Below are 18,275 nucleotides of genomic sequence, written 5' to 3' on the forward strand. Positions count from 1 at the left end.
GTGTGTGTGTGTGTGAGAGAGAGAGAGTGTGTATGTGTGAGAGAGAGAGAATGTGTGTGTGTGTGTGTGAGAGAGAGAGAGAGAAAGTGTGTGTGAGAGAGAGTGTGTGTGTGTGTGTGTGTGTGAGAGAGAGAGAGAGAGAGAGCGAGAGCACGAGCGAGAGAGCATGCGAGTGCGTGCCTTAAATACACAGACGTTTACCTCCCGAACATTCCTCACAGGCCCAGTGCAGGAACGTTAGGTTTGTCACCTTCAGCCTTCGCCATCATCTGCCTGCCTTTTCCTACAGATGGTGACCTTGATGTCGTGTTTTCCTCGTCCTCGAAGTGTGGCAAAGACAAGACAAAGTCCGTCTCATCCACCATCTTCTTCCACTGCGACCCCTCTGTGGATGAGGGCATCCCTGAGTTCAGCCACGAGACGGCTGACTGCCAGTACCTCTTCTCGTGGTACACCTCTGCTGTGTGTCCCCTCGGGTGAGTGCGGCTGCAGGGCCTCCATGTGCGTGGTGCTGGGCGTCTTCCTCTCGGGTGGACGTGCACCACGTGTCCATTGTTTGTGGGACTAGTCAGACATACACAGAAACGACTGAACCCCGGGCAGCCAGCTCTGACGGTCCCCCTCCTACAGGCTGTGGTCCGACAACACCACTCTCGCAGGAGAAGCACTGTCCTCTCTCCGACAGTGCCGCCCACCCAAAGCACTGTCTTCTGCAGTCCATTCTCTGACAGTCTCACTCTCCCAGGAGAAGCACTGTCCTCTGCAGTTTACTCTCTGACAGTGCCACTCTCCCAAAGCACTGTCCTCTGCGGTCCCTTCTCCGACAGTGTTGCTCTCCAGGACCCACGCGGGCAGCCAGCTCTTCCTTTCACGCACGTCCTGCCAGCCTTGTCTCTCTGTCCCAGTGTGTCTTCCGTCTGTGCATGGTACAGATGGTTGTCTGATGAAACCACCTTGATTCGAGTGAAGTAGCATCTCTGTTTGAGTGGCTGAAGACTTGCTTTTCAGAACTTGGCTCTCACCAGGGCTCCAGCTTTCCTGGGGAATGAGGAGAAGGCTCTTGTGATGAGGATAGAGCATGGCCTCGTGTAGCCTCTGGCCATGGCTCCTTCTAACATCATCTATTACCTTCTTGGTTCTCTACCACCCTTTTTAGCACCTCCTGTCCCAAACCATATGCTGCAAATGGCTTTCCCCATGGGTTTGTCCTCTTTCCCGTCAGCTGGGGCCACCATCTGGAACTCAGGCGTTTCCTTCTGAGCCTTGTCCCAGCACGAGCTGAGAATGAACCCTTGTTAGGTGGTAGTTTTTCCTTCACCTTCTGGAAAGGGGTCTGCTAATCAGGAGACAATGGGGACAAATTGTCGATAGAACTTTCTACTTCATACGAGCACCAGCCCAGCCAAATGTGAACAGCTGTGTGCTTCATCCCAAGGCTGTGGGAGTGAAGATTCTTGGCTGCGAGGTCGTGCAAATGCACCTGAATTTCACTTTGTGCTTTTGAGTGGTCACAGTATTCTGCCCTCGGAAGGTGAGAGTTCTTAGCGTTGACTTGAGGAGTCCCTTGGTGGCACAGGTGGCCACGTGTTCAGCTCATAGCTGAACGGTTGAAAGACAGGTCTGATCATCTGCCCCTGGAAGCCACGGCCGTCGAAAACTCAGTGGAGCCCACCAGGACTCAGAATCGACCCAGTGGTAACCAGCCATCAGATGGTTGGCATTAGCCAGTGGTGGCGGCCTGTACTGGTCCTGACTCCGGCACTGCCTTCCCCGGCCTTCTTCCAGGGTGGACTTGGATGGTGAGAGTGACGCGGAAGATGAGATGGAGCACCGGGGACTGTCAGGGCGGAGCCAGGCCTTGGGCACCATCCTCAGCCTGCTGCTGGTGGCCCTGACCGGCTGTCTGCTGACTCTGCTGCTCTACAAGAAGGAACAGAGGTGAGGAAGGCACAGCTGGGTGCGTGCTCTCCAGGGGTTCTGGGGTGGGAGCCCAGGGCTCTCTGCATCGGGACACACACAGTCCACTGCCGTGTGTCCCTTTGAGTAACCGTGGTTTCCTCTCTTACAGGGAAGCAGTGATGAATAAGCTCACCAACTGCTGCCGAAGAAGTTCAAATGTGTCCTATAAATACTCAAAGGTATTTTTCTTCTGAGGTCTCCTCCTTCTCGCCTCTAGCCCCCTCCTGTGATGCTGTCTCAGTAATGATACCCATAGACCAGGTGTGGTGCAGCAGGAAGAGCATTACGCCTCCTAACCCCAGTATGCTTTGTGCATGTATGTTTTCCTCCTTACAGCTGACTTCCTTGGAGGGCTGCCTCCACTTCTTTTATTATGCTAACAACACTCCACCCCCAACCCCCCACAATCTGTGTGACATCTCTGCACATCTGGCATTTAATGATCTCCTTCAGGGTACATTGCAAAGAGGCATTATTTGAGTCAAAGGACATAATAGTATTTAGGTCTTGATGCAGATTGCCACGATGACTTCCTGCCATGTCCTCCCATGCCCTCCCCACCCAGGTACCTGAATCTGGTGGGAGCCTGGGAGAGCTGCTTCTTATCCTGCATTGTGGCCTTGTCACCTGCCTGCCTGCCAGCCTGAGCAGCTTTGATTTGTCTTCGGGGTCTCAGACAAGCAGATCCAGACACACGCACACTCTAGGAGAGGTGTTTATTTCAAGAGATTGGCATATCCCATAGTGGGGGCTGACAGGACTAAGGTCTGTAGGACAGAGGGCAAAGAGAAGAGTGTAGAATCAAGAGAGAGAAACATCTACTTATAGTCTGAAGAGAGGCCACACTTTAAGGAACTTCCCATTTAATGGATTATATTGTTAGCGTGCCTTACTTGCATTGGTAGGGGGTTGATTGTATTACATTGCATTCTGGAAAGTAATGATATTGTAGTGCATTCTGTTGAATTATGGAAAGTGATTACATCGTGTTAGATGCATTGCATTAGGTTACCTTAAGGAAAGTGATGACATTGCAGTGCATTAGATTGTGCTATGGAAGGTAGTTACATTATGTTATGGAAGTGATTACATCACTTCACATTGTGTTATAGGTGATGAAGTGACCTTGGATCAGATTGCTTAATGGAAAGTGATAGCACACAGTCCTTTAAATTGTATTGCAGACGATGGTGACATTACATCGCATGATGGAAGGTGTCTAGATTGCACTAGGTTGCACTGTGGAAAGTGCTGTTGAATTGCATTATCGAAGGTGATTACATTTTTTGGTTGCATTGTGGAAAATGATGGCGAGTTATAGCTCTTCAGTATAGTGTTGTGGAAAGTGATGGCATTGGTTTGCATTATGGAAGAGTATGCAGAAGTTGGCGTTTTGGAAAGTGGTGACACTATAGTGAATTTGATTGCATTACGGAGGTCATTCCATTCTGCAAAAGCACCTGGCCTCGTCCTCGACAAAGTCGGGAGGTTTTCGAAGCTATGGGCTGGGTTAGTTGATGCACACGCTTTGCTGTCACCTGAACGTCTGCTGCTCATCTCTGGACCCTCTGGGAGCGGGGTGTGTCGTGGCTGAGGAGGGGAGGGTCTGTCTTGTCAGGGGACTCATCCTGGGATGGTAGAGGGGTGATGAGTGCCTGCGGTTAACCCCGCAGGTCAATAAGGAGGAGGAGACTGAGGAAAATGAAACTGAGTGGCTCATGGAGGAGGTCCAGCTGCCAGCTGCTGGACCCTCGAAGGACAGCCAGGAGAACGGCCATGTCTCTGCGACATCCGTCACCACAACTGCAGTGACCGCCGAGGCCCTGACATCCCTGCGCAGTGACGACCCGGACAGCGAGGACGAGATGCTGGCTGTTCCCGACCCACAGCCCTACACCACCAGGGTGCCTGGCCCCGACGGGGCACGCAGGCAGCGGAGCCCCCCCAGGAAGGTGGTCCGGGAGCAGGAAGACGACATGATGGGCCTTATCATCGGCGACAAGGCCTGGAAGGGGCGGGGCAGGGGGGCTCCCCAGAAGCTGGGGAGCTCTGGGCGCCCGGTGTCCTTCCATGATGACAGTGATGAAGACCTCCTTCGCGTCTAACCCTGGTGCCTACACAGAAGACGCATCAGTAGCACAGCAAAGCACCTCCAACCAAATAAGACTCGACCGCCATGACGCTTCTATCATTTGCCTTTAACAGAAACAGTTTTCAAAAGGGAAAAGATTTTGTGATGGGGGAGAGGGTCAGGAGGCCCGGCGCTGCCCACAGGGGTGCTCCCGGTCAGTGGGAACACAGCTTTGCCCAGAATTGGCCACCGGGTGAGGGCTTTGTCCCAGGGTTCTGTCCCCAGTGGCCGTCGAAGGCGCAGCCGCCATCGGTGCGTCTCGGCGCAGAGGGCCGCCTCTGCCAGGAACCCTTTGCTGCTTTAGTCCCTGTCGGGCGTTTGACCATTCTCCAGCATTTTCATTCTCTCCCCTATTTATTGACTTTGACAATTACTCAGGTTAAGAAAAAAGAATCAAAAGAATTGAAAACATACCAACCAAGCCAGGCGGTAAGCAGCGAAAGCAGCTACCGTCCTGCGAGCCAGGGGGAGTCCCCTACTGGCTCACCCATTAGAAGAAGGGAAAAACTGTTAGCATGGCAAGGGAGGTGAAGGCAGAGTCTGTGGAACTGGTCAGTGAGTTTGCCCCAGGTTAGGATACTCCACCCGCTAACTTCTCTTTTCTGCTTTCTGTTCGGAAGGGAACACACGGCACAGCGCACACGCGTGTGCAGAGCCCGTGGGCCCGGGCGGAGGAGGCTCGCCCGTTTGATGCCTTTAGTCAGTTAACCGCTGCCGCTTTTTGCATGACATCCTCAATCTTAGGTGAACAAGGCACCTTTTGTCAGTATTCACACGACGACCCACCCACCCAGAGACGGCTGTAGGCGCGCAGGAGTGGGGTTGAGATGTCCCAAAAATACCGCTCTTTGCAGATGGGGGAGTTCGCTCCCATCTCTTCAGGTCCTCACAATACCACCTTTACTGTGCTTTACGTTTATTTTTCTTTTCTTTTCTTTTTTTTTTAAGACAAAAGTGTTGATCAGCCATTCGACCTATCGAAGCCTTAATATGCACAGTCTGTGGCGTAGGGAGGTTGCATGAGGAAATGGGCCCACAGCTGGCCCCCACGGGCCCCTATATGTAGCTCGGAGGGAGGTTCAGGGTGGGACCCCGGCTGTGGCCAGGCCGGAGGGGCACTGCAGTGTCCTCGCCCCTGGTGGCTCTTTTATTGCTATTTAGTGGAAGACTTTCTGGAATGTATCTTGCATTATAGACATGTATATAGACTCATGGTATTCATATACTTAGCCGCGGCCTGCCTCTCCGGGGTGCCTCGTCTGCACCGGAGTGGCCGGCTCACATGATTTCAACACGAGTGTATTTTTAAACTTTTTGATTTCTTTCCTCATTTTTATTTCAATCAAATTTACTGTAATATAAAAAGTTATTCAACAATTTCAATAAAAGATAAATTATTAATTGAGTGTGATTTTTCTCCCCCTCCCCTCTTCCCATCTCTGAGTGGTGAAAAGTAGTTCTTTGGCCTGCCCGCCTGCCTTCCAGGCTGTATTTCTGTTTTCAGTAACACAAATGAGTTTTTAATTTGGGTGTTAACTTTGGTTACCTCAGTGGCCTTTGATTAAGCAGCACACTAGTTTCTGTGTTGAGTCTTCTTGCGGTCCATTCCACTGTAGTATAGAGATCAAAACCCTGGAGGTTGGTGGCTAAAGACAGTTGAGCGGCTAACCAAACAAAAGGTTGGCGGTTCCAACCCGCCAGTCACTGTAGGAGTCTGTCCCTGCAGAGATTTCCGATCATGGAACCTCTCTGGTTCTCTCTCTCTCAGGGTCGCCACGAATTGATGTCACTTCAGTAGCAACAGGGTTTTGGGGTTATTTTTAAATTATCCAGTTGGAGTTGCCCTTTGCCCCCCAGATTTCTCATGACTGCTTCTGAACCATTAGCATCACGGGGCCTCGGCAAAGACCTTGACCCCTGGCGTTATACTGAGGGGCTCTCTTGCCCGAGCTGGTCCCTGGCCCTGCCCCATGCCCACAGGGAACCCTCTTTGTAAAGAGCACTGACAAAGGCCAGCTGGCATCCCTGGGCAACGTGGTGGTCTTGCCAGCCACTCGCTCAGGGAAGCTATTGATGCCCGACGCTCACTTTAACTGCTAATTGTCTATAGTCAGAGTTGAGAGGACGTGCACACTGCTTGGAATAGCTGACTGAGTGTTATTTGTAATTTGGGCCCCGTCTCACCACAGGTGACAGGGTAAGTCCTCACCACTGTCACATGCATGTTCTAGGAAAACCTGGGACGCTCACCATGAAGAATCCAGGTGTCTCCAGAGGAGTGATTTTTTTGGTACAATAAAACCTTGATCTTGATTCAGTTCCTTTGCAGCTCCTCTGCTGCTGCCGCACAGCGTGACCATATCCCCTTCTCCAGCTTTGCTGGCCTCGGAGCCCCTGGCCTCCCTGGTCACCCTTGGCCTCCCTGGCCACCCTGGCCTCCCTGGTTACTCTGGCCTCCCTGGTCACCCTGGCCTCCCTGGCCTCCCTGGTCACCCTGGCCTCCCTGGCCACCCTGGCCTCCCTGGTCATCCTGGCCACCCTGGTCACCCTGGCCTCTCTGGTTACTCTGGCCACCCTGGCCTCTCTGGTCACTCTGGCCTCCCTGGTCACCCTCGCCTCCCTGGTCATCTTGGCTGGACTCTGGGACTGGGAGATAGGAGGGAATCACATGGGACTGGGGGTGGGTGGACCTGCCCCTTCATTCCAGAAAAAAGGGGGGACCTGGGTGCCCAAGGACTGGAGGGTAGCTCCTCAGAGATGCATGCTGCTTTCCCTCTGTGCCCCCTCCCTGAAGAGACTGAGTGTGGTGGGCTGCCAAACTTGGCAGAGGGGGCAGGGCTGGAGGGGATAAGGAGACCTCTGGCCTCTGCAAAGATGTCTGAAGTCAGGACCTTCACACATCGCCACACTTGTCTCTAACCAGCACCTTGGCCCCTGGCTGTTCTCTAGCCCACAGAGGCTGAAAGTCAAGGTCAGAACCTTGACTGTGTAAAGGATTTGCTTTAGAGTGCACTAACTGCCTTCTTCCCAGGGAGCACACAACCCAAGACCCTGAGGGGAAGATGTGGGAGGGGGACTTCCACTCTGCAGCCTCAAGACATCAGCCCCAGTGTCCCTGACAGAGTGTGTCAGTCTGGGTTCTCCAGAGAAGCAAAACCAATGAAGCTTTCATGTATATAGAGAAATTTCTCTCAAGGAAACAATTATAGGCTTGTTCAGTTTGACAATTCTCAAGTTCCCGGATCAGATGTCAGGCAAGAGGCTTCTCCTGACTCCTGAAGCTGCAAGGATTGCTGAACCCAAGATCAGCAGACTACTGGCTTCTGAAGCTGATGAATCTAAGATTGGCAGACAACATGTCAGGCTGCTGGCTTAAGTCCCAAGACCCAGAAACTGGATGCAGGATCCTGATGGAGCAAAGAGCAAGAGAGCTTTGCCAGATGTGTCTACGTATATCTGATGTGGGCCACCACTCCAAGGAAACGCCCTGCTTGTGGCCGATCTCACTGTAGAAGTCACATCAAATCTCATCAAGAGATTATTTCTAATCTCTTTAAGGAATAACTACATCATAACTACCAAGTTAGAGAATCCTAACAGCCAAGTTGACACACAACCATGACATCCACAAAAAAAAAAGAACAAACAAACCAACAACACTACGATAGAGTGAATTCTGATTCAGCGCAACCCTGTGGGACAAAGTACGACTGCCCATTGTGTTTCTCGACTTTGTGTAAATGCACTGCCACGTCCTCCCATGGAGCACCTGTGGCTGGCAGCTGAGCTCTTTCACCACTGTGCACCAGGTCAGCGCTTCCTTGGCTCCTGGGCCACCTGGTCTGTCTGCAAGCCAAGGATCCCAGAGCCACGCGGCAGAGGGGGAGGCTAGAGAGCAGGGCAGAGAGGCCTGCCCTCCTGTTCTCCACACCTGCCTGGCTCCCAGATGTCTACATGGAGTGGGCGTAGGTCCTAGGGCAGTATATAGTACAAGGCCCAGCCTCAGTCCTGACCTTCACCAACACCCTGGGCTCCACATCCACCTGGTTCCCAGTGTCCCCAGGGAGTGACATGGGCCCTGGGGCAGCATGGAACACACCACCCAGTCCTGATGGTGTAGAAAGGGCAGCAGAGTCTGTCTGGACTCTGCACCTCTCACAGCCCTGTGTTCACTACTGCACTTGCAGAACCACCAGACCATGGAGCCTCTGTCTCCGCCATCGGGAGTTGCCGGCTGTGGTCTCACCTGAGGCTTGTCTGAGGAAGCCCCTCAGAGCACCAGCTATGAACAGAGTGGGACTCCTCCTGGCCAGCACGAGGTCTCCCCATCAGGTCATTTGCTTCCCTGGAGCCAGGAAGGAGGTAGTCCTACGAAGTGGACCTGACAGTCCTGTGTCTCACTTGCTCGATCCCCTTGGTTGGAAACAAGTCCCACCCACCCTCGAGGGGATGGAGGAGACATCCGACATTCTGTTCCTCTGCCTCTCCTGCTGCTTCTAGCCTGTCTCCGGCTTATTCCCAGGGGCTCATGGCAGGCTGACAGCCAGCTGTAGGGACTCCCTGTCCTGGTACATGCTTCTGTGATAGTGCTGGGGACAGTCCCTCCACACATCTGCCATGGGCTGAACTGCGTTTCCTAAAGAGATGTTCGATTCCTAACCTCAGAACCTGTTTGTCTGGAGATAGGGTCTCAGGAGAAGTTCTCCATCCCCATGAGGTCACACAGGTCACGCAGGGTGGCTCGTAAGCCCATCTGACTGGTGTCACTATAAGAAGAGAAGAGGGATGGCAGACGAAGAGAGAGGATGGCTGTGTGAAGACGGGGGCAGCTGCAAGAGGCCAGGGCCGTTCTAGACACTTCAGAGGCTATGTGCCTTGTTGACACCTTGATGCCTCTGACTTCTGGTCTCCAGAACTGGAGAGGGCAGATTGCATTGTTTGAAGCCACTCAGTATGTTCATTGCTATGGGGCCGCCCCCCAACATGCTAAAGTGCCTCGTGGCACCTTGTGACATGTATGGCCCATCTTGAGACATGTGGCACCCTATGGCATGTTGTGGCTTGTTACAGCCGGTCATCACGCATCACGGCAGGCCATGGGATGTTCAGGGCACGGTCTGAAACCCAAGGACACTCAGCTGTCTTCCCACCGTGGTCAGAGAATGGTCCATGTGTATGTGTCACACGGGTTTGCTGAGGGAGCGAAGGGCCAGCAGTGAAGAGGGTCCCTGGGCAGTTAGATGTTCCAAACCCAGAACCCAAGTGGTTTTCCTCTAGGGCAGAGGGAGCTTCCTGCTCTGTCTCAGGGTAACGAGCGAAAGCCATTTTCCTTCCCAAGTCTCTGCTGCCCCCGGGGCGGGTGGACACAGAGATAGGACCCACCAAGGAGCCAGCACGGGGGTGCGTGGAGGACATGTGTCACCCCAAAGCTGGGGTCCTTCCCCCTGAGCCCAGGTGATAATAGGGAAGCGGACTAGTGTTGGGGTCCACCTGGCCCTTACTCACAGGGCCTGGTGGGGAAGCTCATGAATCCCTGAATCTTAGTTCTGTCTGTGAAAGGAGCTGGTGCCCGCTTGGCTCCTGTGTATAAATCTATTACTCATGTTTCCTGGCGGGGGTGGGGAGGTGGTGTCTCCTGGTGCATCCCTTCCCCAGGAATCTCTAGCTTTAAGTCCCTCAGAGACAGACAACAAGATGTTGGGCCTGCAGAAGGCTATGGCTCAGCCCCCGGGCTTCTGTGGGGCTCTGGAGATGTGCTGAGGATGGCAAAGCTCACCTCTTCATCTGGGACTCACCCAGCACCTGGAGTCCCACCACAACCCTATCCCTGTGTCCCACTGTGGTGGCTGGTGTGTCAGTGTGATGCTGGCAGCTATGCTACTCGTGTGGCAAACCCCAGCAGGGTCACCCGTGGTGGACAAGCCCCAGTGTAGCCTCCACTAAGACTAGGAAGACAAGCCTGGCAATGCATTGGAAATGAGCGAGTGAAAACCCCCTGAGCTCCAGGACTGTAGTGGGTAAGGAGCTGTGCTGGGAGTGCGTTGCAACTCCACAGACACGCACTGTGTTATTTGAAAGCCCTGTGAACCAGGACAGCGTGTTGTCTAGTACAGAACTGGAAGGTGAGTGCGTGCCTGGCCTGAAGGGGACCCGGACTACAGCGTGGCCGCTCCAGCACCCATGGCCGTAAGGACGGTACAGGACAGAGAGGGCTTGACTTGATGGCAGCTCACAACGTGACAAGGACAGCAGAGGATGAGGGAAGTATTTTCATGGAGAAACTTTTCGGGGTTCCTTACAGAGCTGAGGGGGTGTCCAGTACCATGTGCTCTCTTTGATGTGACTTGAGCTGGCCTGGTCAACCTTTTCCCCAGTTAAGTAAGCAAATCAGCAGTTCCCGTCCTGCTCTGCCCTGACCCTGACCCTGGCTCCAGACGCCGGTAAAAGTTCACTCACTCCCAGCTGGTTACCTTCCAGAAACATCATGCTTGCACAGCAACCTGATTTCAAACCACTGTATAAAAAAAAAAAAAAAAACAAAAAACAAAAAAAAAAAAAAAACCCCACAACACACCAACACCCAGCCGCTTGGGACTCACCAGGCCTGGCCACAGGAGGGGCTGCTCGAGGGATGCCGCCCTGCCGTCACCATGCCCACCGTGGACGACGTCTTAGAGCAGGTCGGGGACTTCGGCTGGTTCCAGAAGCAGGCCTTTCTGACCCTGTGCCTGCTCTCAGCCTCCTTCGCCCCCATCTACGTGGGCATCGTCTTCCTGGGCTTCACCCCCGACCACCACTGCCGGAGCCCCGGGGTGGCCGAGCTCAGCAGGCGGTGTGGCTGGACCCGCGACCAGGAGCTGAACTACACGCTGCCCGGGCTGGGGGCCGAGGGCGACGCCTTCACCCGCCAGTGCCGCATGTTCCAGGTGGACTGGAACCAGAGCGCCCTGGGCTGCGTGGACCCACTGGCCGACCTGGCCGCCAACAGGAGCCACCTGCCACTGGGCCCGTGTGAGCATGGCTGGGTGTACGACACACCCGGCTCCTCCATCGTCACCGAGGTGAGACAGGCAGGCACAACCAGGACAGAGAGGGGACACCAGAGCACAAAGCAAAGCAAAAGAAAGCCAAAAGGACCCCCAGCACCACACCGAGACAGGGGTCAACAGGCCCTGCTGAGTCCGTGCACGGGAAAAAAAAAGCGACATCATTCTCTAGCCAAGTGGCCGCAACGCCCTGTCCAAAAAGACACCACCCACAGCGGGCCTCCACCAGCAAGACAGGGGCGAGAAAACACACACCGGCGTCAGGAAAGAGCCCCCAGGGTTCACTGTGAACCCCGCTGCCCCATCAGCAGCATGGCTGGTGACCCACCCTCTGCTCAAGCATAATGGACGTGCCGTGTCTAGGTGGTGGCTGTGGTGACAGAGAAGGAGCTCTGATGGCACAGAGTGGCCCTCTGCTCACCAGAAGGTCCAAGGTTTGGATCCACCAACGCTCCAAGGGAGAAGGATGTTGACCAGTCTCATCTCAGAAAGACTGACAGCCTGGGAAACGGGGTGGAGGGCTTGCTGTGCAGCTGAAGGAACCAGGCAGTGGTAGGGCCTGGGGATTTAGAGGAGATACAAACATCCCAAGTGGTACCAACAATTGGCGCCTTTGCCTGACCAGCAGCAGCCCCTGAGGCCAGCATGGTGAGACTTCATCGCACATACTTTGGACACCCTGTCAGGAGGGGCTGTCCCTGGAGGAGGACAAGCAAGCTGGTAGCGTAGAAAGAGTCAGCAAAATAGAGGCACAATTCCAGTGACATGGACTTGGCTGCAACAGTGGTCTCAAACCCAGCACCTGTCGTGAGGGTGGTTTGCCGTGTTCCCTTCTGTCGCGCACGGGGTTGGTACGAGTTAGAAGTGACTCAGCAGCACCTAACCAAAGCTGGCAATGTCACTGGCCAGCAGCTGTTAGAGACTCCCCAGAGTGTGGTTCCAGCGAGAACACCCATTATCCATTATGGAAATGAGGCACAGCGGGACGCTCTCCATTGCTCCCCAATGCCTGCCCCTGGCAAGCTCCCAGGTCTCTGAATGACTTCCCTTTCTATCTCCCTGCTCTCTTGTCACTCAAGGGATGTTGGTGCATGTTGAGGAGGAGGAGGAGGGTCCTGGCTTGGGGATCTGAGTGAATAAACTGATGCTGGTTATAGTATACTACTATCCCTAGTTCTTCCATGATAGAAAGACCACAAATTGATGCTTTAAGTAGAGCATGATTCTTTGATGTTGAGGAGGTTAGAAGTCCTAATCTAGAACACTGGCTTTGGGAGGAGACTTCCTCTGTGTTGCTTTAAGGGAAGGTCCTTGTCTCATTTCCGCTTGTTTCTTGGTTCCTGGAAGGTGTCCTGTAGCTACCTCTCTACATCTCTGCTTTATTTTGCTTGCTTTTATATCACAAAAGAGATTGATTTAAGACTCCGCTAGAACGTTCTTGTTAATGTAACAAAGGGAAGCCCATTCCCGACTTGGCCTGTAACCCTGGCACGTAGCAGTAGCATGTAGACGGTAACACTGTTACATGGCTGCTTGTAGGCGCCACGGAGTGGGAGCTGGCTCACAGTGACCATGAAAGGGGCCACAGGCTCTTCCATCTTCAGGTGCTCGCTGTCTCAATAGCATAAAACACTGTCCGCTCCTGAAGCAGCCTCACGGTCATGTCTACCTTGTGCCCACTGGTCCAGCCATTGTACCAGTCCGTTCCCTTGAGAGGCTTCATCCTTTTCACTAATAGACTCTCCTTTACCAAGCATGGGGCTAGGATTTGCACCACAACGGCATCATATTTTACAAAACACACATTTTTTTTTTTTTGGAAGGCGTTTCAATCCCTAACAGTCAGCAAGCAAGAGGGAGGGGCCATTTGAGGAGGGGCGGGTCTGTGATGAGGTCCTGACCACCACGGGGGTGGTAGAGATGGAGGGGAGAACAGGAGCAGGAGGACAGGAGGCTTGCAGACCTTTGGGGATTTGTGGCTGGGGATTCGAGGGAATTGAAGAACAGGTTTAAGTTGATCCCAAGGCCTAGAGCTTTGGAGCCTAGAGAAAGAAAGCCCTGAGGGTCAGTTACAGAGAGAGAGAGGTAGAGGTGGTTTCAGGAAACTTACTGTACAGGCATCCTGAGTCTGAAAAGGAACCAGTGTACTCCGGGGACAGCAGTTGTTATTGTTGTTGTTATGTGCCATCGAGTCATTTGCGATTCATAGCAACCCTATCTACGTACAAGAGCCCTAAACACACTCATTCCCACCGCTCCAGTCACAGAATCGATCCATCTCATCGAGGGTCTTCCTCTCCTGCGCCGCCCCTCCACTCTGCCAAACATGATGTTCCTCTCCAAGGACCAGTCCCTCCTTGCAACATGCCCAAAGTATGTCAGATGAAGCCTCAGAATCCTTGACTCCAAGGAGCATTCCGCCTTCACCCTCTCCAGGACAAACCTGTTTGTTCTCCTAGCAGAACAACAGAGAAGAAGGAGCAGCTGTCAGCAGACACTAGTGACTGGAAAGTGGAATGTGAGAAGCATGAATATAGGAAAAATTGGACATTGTTAAGAAAGAAATGGAACGCATAAATATTGACATACTAGGTATTGGCGAAATGAGATGGCTTGGCATGGGACATTTTGAATCAGATGATCATATGTTTTTCTATGCCGGGGATGGAAAGGTGAGAAAAAAATGGGGTTGGTTTCATAATTGAAAAATCATTTCTAGATCCATCCTGAAATATAATGTGGTGAGCGACAGGATAATATCCATACACATACAAGGAAGTCCACTGAATACCACCATCATTCAAATATATGAACCAACAAGTAGAGCCAAAGAGGAGGAAATGGATGATTTCTACCTTTTGCAGTCAGAAACTGTTCAAATGTGCAATCAAGATGCTTTGATAATAATGGGGAACAGCAGTGGGGCAGAGAAAACCCTGGGGATCCATTCAGAGATCTTCCAAGGCCCCCACAAGCATGTGCCCTGTGACGGAGGGCAATAAGAGTTGGCTCCCTGGCAGGGATTCACTTCCATGTCAGTTCTCCCTGTGTTTCTTTAAAGCCACCCCCACCTTCACACTTCATTCTGAACTGAAGATTATCCTTAGAGAATGAACTTTTAATTATTCACTCCAGAAATAATTTTTAACTTGACATTGCCTTGGACGTTGGAACTTGCTTACGGGAGGAAGAGAAGCCAATTCATTAGAAAACTCGCTTGTTGTTGTTATGTGCCGTCGAGTTGTTTGCGACTCATAGCGACCCTATATACAACAGCCCTAAACTCTGCTCTGTCCTGTGCCAATTGCACTGCCTCTGACACACCCACCCCCATTACTCCAGTCACTGAATCAATCTACCTCATAGAGGGCCTTCCCCTCCTGCACTGTCTCTCCACCCTCCCAAGCATGATGTCCCTCTCCAAGGACCTGTCCCTTCTTACAACATGTCCAAAGTATGTTAGAAGGAGCCTCAGAATCCTTGCCTCCAAGGAGCCGCCCGGTTTAACCCTCTCCAGGATGAATCTGTTTGTTCTCTTGGTAGTCCATGGTACACTCATAGTCTGCTCCAGCACCACAGCTCAAAGGAACAATTCTTCTTCTATCCTCCCTAGTCATTGTCCAACTCTCTGACATATAACAAGTGATTGCAAAGACCATGGACTTGCTTAAATGATATTAATTATAGAACAGAGTTCAGGTCTTTTGTTCATAGGGTCACTATGTATTCGACTTGACGACATTTAACCACTGCTAAGTGAAACTAGTATTGCTATATTTTGGAGGACAATTCTTCCACTTTGTACATCACTGTTAGTCAACTTGCTGTACTTAAGTAATCTGGGTTTGCTGTGATGCTGAACCTTGTGCCATTAGGGTTTCAAATACCATAATGGTTTACCAATGTGGACAGTATTTGGTGGAGCTCTCATTTGTAGGATAGGTTTGGAAGCAGGAGTGGTATCCAATTCCTAAACCACATGCCTATATGAAAATCCTATGAATGTGGAGAAACTTATAGGAAGGCATCAGGTCTTTTGTTCATAGAGTCGCTATGAGCCGTGCTTGACTCAAAATCAATTAACAACAACAGCCACCTAGGGTTTAGGAGGGTGGGGTCCATTTGAGGAGGAACATAACAAGCTTCCCTGCCACCTGAGTGGTGAGGCAGTAAGGATGTGACTTTTCTTGTAAGACATTTTCCAAGAGTAGGAAAGAAGAGAGCTACATGGGAAGAAAATTGAGCAATTGCTCTTTGGAATTCAAGAAACCATGCCCTATTTGGAGGTTGAGAAGGGAATGGAGAGGTGGAGGAACTGATGCTGGCCAGGTTTCCAGTTTAAGTTCTAATGGGTGATTGTTATTGATTGAATCATATGCCCCAAAATGTGGACCGATTTGATGAGGCCATGATCCTTTTCTCACATTTTGTGACCTGATGTCACTCTCTTACATGTTCTCAGTGAAAGCCTTTATGATGGCGTGGAAGAAGTGCAGTGAGGGTGCTCCTTCTTGTTGTTGTTAAGTGCCGTCGAGCCATAGAGGACTCATAGCAACCCTATGAACAGAAGACCTGAACAATTGTATAACTTTCATCATTTCTCCAAGTTTATAGTTTCTGGAGGCGCATTATTTCGGAAGTGGATGCCACTCCTGCTTCCAATCTTGTTTTAATCAGGAAACTCCACCAAGCAGTGTCCACCATGGGTAACTGTTATCACATTCGACACATCAGTGTCACAGTGTTCAGCATCACAGCAACCAAAAGTTACCTCTGTACAGCAAATGGACAGACCAGTGCTGTACCACCTAGAAGAATGTTTGACCAAACACAATTAAAACCAGGCCTGAGAACCACAGATTAAAATCACCCACCTTTGGCTTGTTTGCATCACTTTCTGTCCACTAGGCCAATTGAGCTCTAAGTTGTTGTTATTGTTAAGTGGAGTCGAGTCATAGACGACTCATAGCGACCCTATGAATGAAAGACCTGAAACTTGTTTAACTTTTGTCATTTCTCCCCGTTCATAGAGAGTGCTCCTTAGAGGAGAGAATGATGGGGCTTCCTCTCAGATACCTGGAGCATGTTATCAGGAGGGGTCAGCCCTTGGAGAAGGGAGTCATATATGGAAACGTGGAGGGTTGTTGAAGGAGACGAGGATCCTCAATGAGTAGAACTGACACAGTGACCACAACGATGGCCTTACACACAGTGGAGACTATGAGGACGGCACCAGATCGTGTAGGATTTCTTTCTCTTCTGCATGGGGCTGTTATGAGTTGGAAATAACGTGATGGCACCAAACAACAATCAGGTGCTAATGAAGCAGGGTGGTGGTTAGATGCTGCCAAGTCAAGTACGATTCCTAGAGACCCTATGAACAAGAGATCTAAAGCCTATCCTGTCCTGGGCCATCCTCAGTATCTCTGACGCACTCAAGGGCGATTGTATTACTCAGGCAGAATACATGCTATAAAGTTAAGTTGTATCTTGGATCCACCTCTTTTGAGATATGAATGAGATTAAGCAAGCAAAGATTTAGGGAGCTCTGGTGAATTATTTGCAAAGAATTTCATTGTCAACACAAAGATATGTGGGTTGAATCCACCAGTCGGTATGAGGAAGAAAGATGGGCTCCTTCCATGTGATTTACTGCCTCTGAAAACCCCAGGAGGGTCAGCTATCTGTCAGTTCAGACTCAACAGTACGCAACAACAATACATACTTTGGAAAAAAGACATCATGCTTGGAAAGGTGGAGGGTCAGGGAAAGAAAGGAAGACCCCCAACTAGATGGGTTGACCCAGGGACTGTCACAATGGGCTCAAGTATGTCTAGGACGATGAGGATGGTACAGGATCTCTGTGAGTTGTCGACAACCCAGCGACATCTCTGAACAACTCTACAGCCTGGGAAGCACGGAGGGAACTCTTCCTTTGCACTTGTGTCCCTGTACCGAGAACTCCATCGATCCAGGACAAGAGTGATGGAAAGATGGCTGGAGGTCTCCAGGGAATGGCAGGCTTGGGCAGATGTTGAAGGACGGCAAGGACGTCCCCCGGAGGTGGTAGGAAGAGAGAGCCTGGGCCCAGAGCTGCTGCTCTGAAGTTTATTGTGAAGGAGTACATATCCGTTAGTTAAGGTCACCCAAAGGTGAGTTTTGTCTTAGCAGTACATAACTAAGGCAATGCCATTCCTCAGCTCACTAAAAACACCTATGAGGATACTGAAGTGATTTAAAACTCCTAAAGAAGCAGCATATAAACAGTTAAATGCCAGGTCCTGGGAGGAAAATTCACAAAGACCTTCAGGGAAAATCAGAATGGCCACCAAAACGGAACAAATCCATCCACTGAAAGAAGGCAGGGAGGTGCTAGGTTGCTCTCTGACTACCTGCACTGATTTTCCACTGACCCTCTGGACATCCATCTAGAGATGTCTTTCTCCAGGGACCGAACCCCCTGACGACATGCCCAAAGTCTGTGAACAGAGCTATCATCTCGTCTAAGGAGCAGCTTGGCTGCACTTCTCCTAAAGCAGACCTGCTTCCTCTTCAAGCTGTAGTATCCTCTCTGGCTCACCAAAGAGTAGAATTCCTACCGCACTAGGTTGGTTGTTTTGAGAACCAGCAATCTCCTGAAGCAGAAATTACAGCATACAAAAATCTACAAAGTGATGGTTCTTTTTATTTTTAAAACCCAACATTTTACTGTGATTCATATACAAATTTACAAAGTATATTTGTTTCCATTCGACATTCACACTAATTTTGTTTTATTACATTGATTACATCATTAAAGCCCTCACATCATAGTAGCATTCTTCCCACTTCCTCCCTGTGATTCCTGTTTCCATTTATCCTTCTCTCCTCTACCTTCCTGCTTTCTAAACTCTATTTAAAAAGCTGACCTTTTGATCGTGTATGGTTGATTGTTCTAAATACTGTGCCTCTCTGGAGTTACTGCTTCTTAGACTGAAAGGACCCCATAAGGGTGAGTTAATCTGCAGTAAGGAGTAAACCTTTTAGCATGATCCTTTCAGAGTGGTCAGCAGTAGGAACCACATATCATATAGTTCTGGCCTCAGCTTCATGGAGCTTGATGCTCAGATGGTACCTAAGTCCTTCGAAATAATGTTGTT

At 51.0% G+C, this 18,275-nt stretch overlaps 2 protein-coding genes across 2 annotated transcripts in view; both read left to right on the plus strand.

Moving 5' to 3' along the window:
• IGF2R (insulin-like growth factor 2 receptor) overlaps window positions 1-4,064 on the plus strand; it is a 105,513-nt gene extending 101,449 nt beyond the window's left edge. The window contains exons 46-49 of the mRNA XM_006882819.1: window positions 290-476; window positions 1,786-1,938; window positions 2,069-2,138; window positions 3,633-4,064. Coding sequence (XP_006882881.1) covers window positions 290-476; window positions 1,786-1,938; window positions 2,069-2,138; window positions 3,633-4,064 — 842 coding nt within the window. The remainder of the gene's footprint in view (window positions 1-289; window positions 477-1,785; window positions 1,939-2,068; window positions 2,139-3,632) is intronic.
• Window positions 4,065-10,740: 6,676 nt separating this feature from the next.
• Window positions 10,741-18,275, plus strand: part of SLC22A1 (solute carrier family 22 (organic cation transporter), member 1) — a 51,561-nt gene continuing 44,026 nt past the window's right edge. The window contains exon 1 of the mRNA XM_006882820.1: window positions 10,741-11,151. Coding sequence (XP_006882882.1) covers window positions 10,741-11,151 — 411 coding nt within the window. The remainder of the gene's footprint in view (window positions 11,152-18,275) is intronic.

Source organism: Elephantulus edwardii, unplaced genomic scaffold, assembly GCF_000299155.1.
Source record: "Elephantulus edwardii isolate Elephantulus edwardi_28Jun2011 unplaced genomic scaffold, EleEdw1.0 scaffold00024, whole genome shotgun sequence".
In the NCBI taxonomy this organism is placed as follows: Eukaryota; Metazoa; Chordata; class Mammalia; order Macroscelidea; family Macroscelididae; genus Elephantulus; species Elephantulus edwardii.